This window comes from Eretmochelys imbricata, chromosome 24 (assembly GCF_965152235.1).
Source record: "Eretmochelys imbricata isolate rEreImb1 chromosome 24, rEreImb1.hap1, whole genome shotgun sequence".
In the NCBI taxonomy this organism is placed as follows: domain Eukaryota; kingdom Metazoa; phylum Chordata; order Testudines; family Cheloniidae; genus Eretmochelys; species Eretmochelys imbricata.
The window spans coordinates 21,414,613-21,424,344 of record NC_135595.1 but is presented as its reverse complement, the minus strand read 5'-3'; the positions used below and the strand labels follow the sequence as shown (position 1 = coordinate 21,424,344).

General features: G+C 48.1%; 1 protein-coding gene across 1 annotated transcript; it reads right to left on the bottom strand.

Annotated features, from left to right (window-relative positions):
- Positions 1-7,789: 7,789 nt before the first annotated feature.
- On the bottom strand, positions 7,790-9,443 carry LOC144279452 (trypsin-like). The gene is made up of 3 exons (XM_077840964.1): positions 9,314-9,443; positions 8,958-9,094; positions 7,790-7,939 (listed from the first exon to the last, which is right to left on the bottom strand). Exons 1-3 carry the CDS (start codon positions 9,441-9,443, stop codon positions 7,790-7,792), a joined length of 417 nt encoding a protein of 138 aa, XP_077697090.1.
- Positions 9,444-9,732: the final 289 nt, after the last annotated feature.

The window sequence follows — 9,732 nt, the reverse complement described above, 5'->3', positions numbered from 1 at the left end:
ATCTGATGAGGTTCAATAAGGATAAGTGCAGGGTCCTGCACTTAGGATGGAAGAATCCAATGCACCGCTACAGACTAGGGGCCGAATGGCTAGGCAGCAGTTCTGCGAAAAAGGACCTAGGGGTGACAGTGGATGAGAAGCTGGATATGAGTCAGCAGTGTGCCCTTGTTGCCAAGAAGACCAATGGTATTTTGGGATGTATAAGTAGGGGTATAGCGAGCAGATCGAGGGACGTGATCGTTCCCCTCTATTCGACATTGGTGAGGCCTCATCTGGAGTACTGTGTCCAGTTTTGGGCCCCACACTACAAGAAGGATGTGGATAAATTGGAGAGAGTCCAGCGAAGGGCAACAAAAATGATTAGGGGTCTAGAACACATGACTTATGAGGAGAGGCTGAGGGAGCTGGGATGTTTAGTCTGCAGAAGAGAAGAATGAGGGGGGATTTGATAGCTGCTTTCAACTACCTGAAAGGGGGTTCCAAAGAGGATGGCTCTAGACTGTTCTCAATGGTAGCAGATGACAGAACGAGGAGTAATGGTCTCAAGTTGCAGTGGGGGAGGTTTAGATTGGATATTAGGAAAAACTTTTTCACTATGAGGGTGGTGAAACACTGGAATGCGTTACCTAGGGAGGTGGTAGAATCTCCTTCCTTAGAGGTTTTTAACGTCAGGCTTGACAAAGCCCTGGCTGGGATGATTTAACTGGGAATTGGTCCTGCTTCGAGCAGGGGGTTGGACTAGATGAGCTTCTGGGGTCCCTTCCAACCCTGATATTCTATGATTCTATGATTCTATGTCAAATCCACCAGCCCAAGGCTCGGCAGCCCACATAAGGCCTCCAAATAGTGGGCTTCCATGGGAATGAATGCTGAGGAAATGCAGGGCTTTTTTATTAATGTGCTGGACTGGGACTCAGGGCTCCTGGGTAAAGCTGGTCAGAAATTTTCCAATTCAACTTCTGTTGTTGTTGGAAAATGTTGATTGATCAAAACAGTAACTGTTTGTGAAACAATGTCGGGTTTGATGGAATACTCACTGTGACGGGTTCAGTCACAGAGACTCCCTTGGGACTGTCACCTGATGTGCTGAAACTACCTCTGAGCCCATCTTCCCTGCCAGCTTGGGACTCCAGAACCCTGCCTTGTTGAGCCAGACTTAGTAGCCTGCTGCAACATAGACCCAGGGTCTGAACCAAGCCTGCAAAGCTGCAGGCTCAACTGAAAACAGCTCAGCAAGTGCTCCTGTCTCCAGCACCCAGACACCCAGGTCGCAATGGGATCCAAACCCCAAATAAATCTGTTTTACTCTATATAAAACTTATACAGGGTAAACGCATACATTGTCTGCCCTCTATGACACTGATAGAGAGAGATGCACAGCTGTTTGCTCCCCCAGGTATTAATTACTTATTCTGGGTTAATTAATAAACAAAAGTGATTTTATTAAGTATAAAAAGTAGGATTTAAGTGGTTTCAAGTAATAACAGACAGAACAAAGTAAGTTACCAAGCAAAATAAAACAAAACCCACAAGTCTAAGCCTAATACGTTAAGAAAATGAATACAGGTAAATCTCATCCTCAGAGATGTTCCAATAAGCTTCTTTCACAAACTAGACTCCTTCCTAGTCTGAGCCCAATCCTTTCTCCTGGTACAGTCCTTGTTAGTTCCAGCTCAGGGGGTAACTAGGGGATTTCTCATGACTGGCAGACCCCTTTGTTCTGTTCCACCCCCTTTTATAGCTTTGGCACAAGGCGGGAATCTTTTGTCTCTCTGGGTCCCCACCCCTCCTTCTAAATGGAAAAGCACCAGGTTTCAGATGGATTCCAGTACCAGGTAACATGCTTACATGACCTGTGAGATCCCTAGTCTCCTTGGTTCCCCGGGCTGATAGGCATGTACTCCTGAAGGTTTGTAAGTAAACAGAGCCATTTACAGGTCATTGATTCTGAAGCACCCTTTACGGCTCCCACTTAACATGTTTACATCAGTAATATATCAGTTTCTCTCTTATTCTCCTAACTCCAGACATAGAAATAATACATGCAAACAAATAGGATGAACACACTCAGCAGGACAGTGGGGTGGGAGGAGGTATTGTTTTATGATCTCTGTGTGTATATAAAGTCTGCTGCAGTTTCCACGGTATGCATCCGATGAAGTGAGCTGTAGCTCACGAAAGCTCATGCTCAGATAAATTGGTTAGTCTCTAAGGTGCCACAAGTACTCCTTTTCTTTTTGCGAATACAGACTAACACGGCTGTTACTCTGAAACTCAGTAGATGATAAGCTTTGTAATGATACCTTACAAGAGACCTTTGCATAAAGTATGTTCCAGTTACATCATATTCACACTTATAAACATATTTTTATAAAGCATAAGGAGTGCAATGTCACACTCAACTTGAAACATTTTTGGTTAAAACAATTTCAGAACTGTAGATCCAGTAAGTTTCAGCTTTTTGAGTCAAACTAACTTTTTGTTTTAAAGTGTTGGTACATTTGCACTAAAAAAGAGAAATGAAAATAAGGTAAATTGAAACACAATGTTCTGAATTTACTAAAACAAAATCTTTGACCTGAACCAAAAATTATTTCTGATTTTTGGTTCACAAAAATGTTTAAGATTTTGACTGTTCATCCCAGTTTGAGATCAGAGAGAAAATATGAATGTGGAAACTTCTCCTGAGCTGGGTGGGAATCAGTTTTCTGCCCAGCCCCACTCCAGAGTTTGATCCTGGTTCTGCCACAGACTCAATGAATCATAGAATCATAGAATCATAGAATATCAGGGTTGGAAGGGACCTCAGGAGGTCATCTAGTCCAACCCCCTGCTCAAAGCAGGACCAATCCCCAATTAAATCATCCCAGCCAGGGCTTTGTCAAGCCTGACCTTAAAAACTTCTAAGGAAGGAGATTCTACCACCTCCCGAGGTAACGCATTCCAGTGTTTCACCACCCTCCTAGTGAAAAAGTTTTTCCTAATATCCAACCTAAACCTCCCCCACTGCAACTTGAGACCATTACTCCTTGTCCTGTCCTCTTCTACCACTGAGAATAGTCTGGAACCATCCTCTCTGGAACCACCTTTCAGGTAGTTGAAAGCAGCTATCAAATCCCCCCTTATTCTTCTCTTCTGCAGACTAAACAGTCCCAGTTCCCTCAGCCTCTCCTCATAAGTCATGTGTTGCAGACCCCTAACCATTTTTGTTGCCCTTCGCTGGACTCTCTCCAATTTATCCACATCCTTCTTGTAGTGTGGGGCCCAAAACTGGACACAGTACTCCAGATGAGGCCTCACCAATGTCAAATAGAGGGGAACGATCACGTCCCTCGATCTGCTAGCAATACCCCTACTTATACATCCCAAAATGCCATTGGCCTTCTTGGCAACAAGGGCACACTGTTGACTCATATCCAGCTTCTTGTCCACTGTAACCCCTAGGTCCTTTTCTGCAGAACTGCTGCCGAGCCATTCGGTCCCTAGTCTGGAGCGGTGCATGGGATTCTTCTGTCCTAAGTGCAGGACTCTGCACTTGTCCTTGTTGAACCTCATCAGATTTCTTTTGGCCCAATCCTCTAATTTGTCTAGGGTCCTCTGTATCCTATCCCTACCCTCCAGTGTATCTACCTCTCCTCCCAGTTTAGTGTCTTCTGCAAACTTGCTGAGGGTGCAATCCACACCATCCTCCAGATCATTAATGAAGATATTGAACAAAACCGGCCCGAGGACCGACCCTTGGGGCACTCCACTTGATACCGGCTGCCAACTAGACATGGAGCCATTGATCACTCCTCGTTGAGCCCGACAATCTAGCCAGCTTTCTATCCACCTTCTAGTCCATTCATCCAGCCCGTACTTCTTTATCTTGCTGGCAAGAATACTGTGGGAGACGGTGTCAAAAGCTTTGCTAAAGTCAAGGAACAACACGTCCACCACTTTCCCCTCATCCACAGAGCCAGTTATCTCGTCACAGAAGGCAATTAGATTAGTCAGGCATGACTTGCCCTTGGTGAATCCATGCTGACTGTTCCTCATCACTTTCCTCTCCTCTAAGTGCTTCAGAATTGATTCCTTGAGGACCTGCTCCGTCATTTTTCCAGGGACTGAGGTGAGGCTGACTGGCCTGTAGTTCCCAGGATCCTCCTTCTTCCCTTTTTCCTTTTTGGTCCCCATCTGTAAGAGGGACAGTGTTACCTGCTTCCCCCTGTGGGTGAGACTGAATGCTAGTCTACATGAGAAGCACCACAGCGGTGTTTTCTTTTCTACCTCAGGTATAACTTTCTAACCCTGACTTGTTTGATCAGGTATAGTTTTCTATATATGACTTTTGTAACCTTTAATAATGTAACTGTTCTGTTTGTTTAGGCTCTCCTTCTTTAGTTATCACTATTATTCAGTAAATAACTTTTATTGTTAAGCTGGTTGCGTCTCTCTCTCTCTCTCTCTCTCTGAACTTTACTCTTTTGTGTTTTTTAGCTTCCCCATTTACTCTGCTGCAATGCTTCTCTTATCTAAGCTAAAGATCCCTGTAGAGCCCAAAAATACTGTGGGGTTTGCTCATCAAGTGGGTTACTACCAGTACTATTGTAACGTGAAAGTTGGGATAGGGACGTACTGAACCTGTGACATATGAGGGTGGCAGCTTGGAAGTGCTGCTCAACCCAGCCCATTGAGTCCAGGGACATATAAGGGGTCAGCTTGAAAGTGCTGATTGACCTATTGCACTCAGACTTGGGGTGTCCGTGTGTGTGTAGGAACCCAGCCCTAGGTCCTGCAGAATAGCTCCTTTGGGGGGGACTTGTAGAAGGGAGTAGAGCTCCATACGCAAACACAGGTGACACAAGCAGTACATTAATAGAATTACAGAACACCCCCCACCCCAGAAGAGTAACCCTAGTAAATAAGCATACCCCAAAGTAACAGGCAAATCTGGTAACAGTCTCCCTCTTACCCAGCAGTGGGAAGAACCCAGCCCTGCTGGGATTCTCAGGCTGGTTGTGAACCTGTCCCCTCCCCCAAATGTAGTGAGCACTGAGTCTGACTCTGAGGTCAGTGCATGAGAGTCCAGAGGGAAGTAACCCCTCAGGATGAGGGCATGTGGCAGCTGGCTGGTTTCTCAGGGTTACCGAGGAGGTGCCAGAGGGGGGACTGCACCAAGGTAACCATCTGCTGAGAGCTTCTCCATGGAATAAACCCAACCTGCCCAGCCTCTCTGATGCCAGCCAATCTTCCTGGCCCTCAGCCTGCTCCACAGCCCAGCTACTGTCTTTGACCCCCCCAGGGGATGGAGGGGGGCAGAGGATTGCGGGGAAGCTGCAGTGGAGACAGGCTAAGAGGCAGAGAGCCTGGTGTGTGATTGGAGCAGGATGTGGATGAGATGTGAGCGGGGAGAGGGGGAGGTTTCTGTCTTGTTGCAGAGGAAGAAGGTGAAATTCCCATAGGGGGGAGGATCTATGGACTGATGCTGTGGGCATCGCCCCCCAGCATAACTAACGTGCTCAGGTTCAGATGCACCTGTGCAGCCACTCTGGCTCCCCTAGACTTGTTGGGCCATACTCCATGTGGACATGGGGCAAATTCAGACTGGGAACCGCGATGCCCATGTGTTCATAGGACACCTTGCATAGCTGCAGAGCCATTTATTTTCAGGTGCTTTGCACTAGGGCCAAGAAGACCTAGCCTGGGGACAAGGCCCTGCTGTGCCAGCCCCTGCTGTATGATAACAAGGTAGTCCCTGCCCTGAGAGCTCACAGTCTGCATGTGAATACTCATGGAGCACTCAGCCAGGAGCTGTAGCTGGGGGAAGGCCACCTTTCACAGCTGCTGCGGTTCTGTGGCATGGGACTTCACACCTCCACCGGGGGTCTCCACTCCTCCACATACCTCCCCTCTTGAATGCACCTGTCCCCAGTGTGACGTTGCACTCTATATGATTTTATGAAAATATGCTGATGAATGTGACTATAATGTAACTAAAATATGCTTCATGCAAAAGGTCTCTTGCAAGATATCATTACAAAGCTTATAATCTACTGAGTGTGGTCATCGTATTTGTATAAATGGATCACTCTTGTATCTGAAACTAGAAATATGAAATATAACTCTGAGGGCCTATTGTAATTACGCAAAATGTGGGCCATTCATGGTGGTTTGGAATCTTGATGGCTCCCAGCAGCCAGGACAATTGACTGTGGATGGCTCTGTTTGCAGGCAGTCCTTCCTGTGAGTCAGACTGGGAGGGATGAAGGCTTGGGGTCTTACAGTGACATGTGACCATGACACCTGAATTGGAATCCATCGTTAACCTGGTGCTTTTCCATTGAGAAGGAGGCATGGGAACCCAGAGGGACAAAGGATTTCCGCCTTGTGCAAAAGATATATAAGTGGGTGGAACAGACCAAAGGGGAACCATCATGAGGAATCCCCTAGCTCCCACCTGGGCTGGAACAAGGGCTGTACCAGGGGAAAGGATTGTGCCCAGACTAGGAAGGTGTCCAGTCTGTGAAAGAAACTTATTGACACATCTCTACGGGTGAGATTTTATCTGTATTCAGTTTTATTACTGTACTAGACTTCGACTTGTGTGTTTTATTTTATTTTGCTTGGTAATTCACTTTGTTCTGTCTGTTACTACTTGGAACCACTTAAATCCTACTTTCTGTAGTTAATAAAATCACTTTTTACTTATTAATTAACCCAGAGTTAATTAAGGGGGCATACAGCTGTGCATCTCTCTCTGTCAGTTTTATAGAGGGTGTATAAGATTTATACAGGGTAAAATGGATTTATTTAGGGTTTGGACCCCATTGGGAGTTGGGCATCTGAGTGTTAAAGACAGGCACACTTCTGTGAGCTGCTTTCAGTTAAGGCTGCAGCTGTTAGGAGACGTGGTTCAGACCTGGGTCGGGTTTGCAGCAGGCTAGCGGGTCTGGCTCAAACCAGGCAGCACACTGAAGTCCTAAGCTGACAGGGCAGGAAAGCAGGAGCAGAAGTAGTCTCGGCACGTCAATTGGCAGCCTCCAAGGGGGTTTCTGTGATCCAACCCATCACACCCGGTTGCCATCTGTGGTGACTGATATTTGTCAAATGCTTTTACAACACTTGCCCTGCAAAGAAGAGCTGGTGACTCCTCGAGGAAACGGGACAGAACCCAGGAGTCCTGTCAAAACCCAGGCAAAAATCTTACTGAAGTGGATGAGATTCTCAGTGACTTCCACACTAGGGACATGCTATAGATTGCCAGCCTCCTAGGCTGTTCCCCATGAGTCCCAGCCCCTCACCCCATACAATGCAGCAGGGGCATCTGCTGGCACTACAGCTATCTGCAGCCAATTCGTAGCTCAGACTTCCTGGGTGCCCTTGGGCAAGTCACTGAATCTCTCTGCAGCTCAATTCCCCAGCTATAGAATGGGGACCTGGCTTTGTCAGTTTCATCTGGAAGCTCTTTTGGGCTGGGTGTGTCACTCGCTGTGTGTCTGTGCAGCACCAAGCCCAGCAGCGGCCTCCTGAGCTTGCTGTCATAATATTCATCTAATTATAACTATATCAGTATGGGATTCAAGCGCTGATCTGGGCTAAAAATGCCAAGTATTCAGCAGGATGTAGGAACTGAGTTTTATTGATGAGTTGGGATTTCAGACCCGCATTTGATGCGTCTCTCCTAAGCATCTTGTGTCTTCCTTACTGGGTTTCTTGGTATCACGGCAGGCCCCCTATTTTACTGAGAAGGTTTCAATCACTTTTATCCAGGCAGCAGGCAAAGCGGGACAGGGGAGGTCTGAACATGTCAGTTGTTGGCAATGACCTCCTCAATCCAGGACACGTAGTTACACACTGTGGTATAGACACCAGGGTAGTTCTTCTGGGCACACCCGTCGCCCCAGGACACCACCCCCGTCAGCTTTCCATTACAGACCACTGGCCCACCGGAGTCTCCCTGCAGGGAACAAAGAGTTGTGCAGGTCTCTTCATGGCATTAGAATCTAGCAAGAGAACTGTGCCCAAGCGAGTAGGAGTCACCGCCTAGGGCTGGATGTGGCTGTCAGCCCAGGTCCAGGTGATGTCAATAACAGTGGAAAGACCTGCCCATCCCAGGCCCCCCATCCTTCTCCCTCATACGTGCCCTCGCTGGGACATCCCAGCACCAGCGAAGTGCTAGGGTGGGAAATGCCAGACCACATCACAGGAACCTACAGAGTCAAAGCAGCTTAGGAGACTGAATCAACTTGCCTGAGGCACAGGGGCCAGTGCACAGCCCAGGGGCTGTGTACATTAGGGGGTTAGTTAGTCGGAGTTCTTTGGTGCCTAGGTCCTGGGCTGGAGCAGAATTTCAGGGCTTTGCCTAGAAACTGTAGGTCAGATATTGCTATTGGTGTGGATTATTGTCTAGCAAGTGATAGTGACCTCTCTCTGCAGAGCTGCAAGCTGGGGTAAGGTGTCCTCTTTGGAACGGACATAACCTCCTATGCATATTCATGCACATACACATTCCTGTGCGTGCACTAACAGCCCCTTCTGCAGGCACTACTAATACATATATGTATCCTAGCACCAGACACACCAACACACACCGCCTTCTGTAAACAGTAATGTGTACAAACTCCTTGACTTACACACCTATCTGCACAAACGCACATACTGCATATTCCTCTGCACACATGAACACCCTATGACTCACGTGCGCCCACACACACAGACACCTGGCTGCACTGAGAGGAAATATCCCGGCAACGTGCAAGTGCACCCCATAATGACGCCAATGACATCATGATCACCCAATCCTGACTTCCCCAGGACACATGCCTAGAGGTCATCATCCTTGTACGTGCAAATCCCAAGCATAGTGATTTCTTGCCATGTACTGAGGAAACAGCATTCGCTTTGAACCCCAGGGTAGCTGAATGAAAGGCAACCTCCTCACACACCCCAAACCTAACCAGCCGCTCCCTCCATACCTGGCAAGAGTCTTTGCCCCCCTCTAGGTAGCCAGCACAGAACATGCTTGTGGTGATGCGACCGGGGTAGGCGGCACGACAGGCAGAGTCAGAGAGGATGGGCACATTCAGACACTGTAGGGCATCCGGGTACTGAACTGGGGAGGAGAGAGAATGGGGATAAATGGGGATCTAATGGCACAGACTATTCAAAGGCAGAGAAGCACCCTTCAGATGGGGCCTGATTCCCCCATCACCCATGCCGGTGTAAATCAGGAGTAACCCCATTGGAGACGGTGTAAGTCAGGATTATTGCTGATGGCCCCCTCCCCTTTGCAGATGCTCCCTGAGCTGAAGTTGTCTCCACTGTATCTTACCCCCAGACGTGAGGAGATTCCCCCAGCCAGAGACTAGGCACTGCGTCCCTGGCACAGGGCAGCTGCTGGAGATGGGGATGGGCTGCACGTAGGCACTGAACCGGGCCGGTTGGGCTAGCTTCACCAGCATGATGTCATTATTCTTGGTGTATCGGTTGTACTTGGGGAATGGGAAGGCTTTGGCCACCTGGATATGCTGCTCAGTGCCCTCGTCTGCACTGGTGTCATGCTCCCCGAGATGAGCCACCAGGGTCCTGGGCCTGCAGGGAACAGCCACAGAGTATAGAAATGCAGGGCTGGGAGAGACCTCGAGAAGTCATCACACCTAGCCCCCCGCACCAAGGCAAGACCAAGTAACCCTAGACCAGCCCTGACACATGTTTGTTCCTCCTGTTCTGAAACCTTCCAGTGATGGGGAC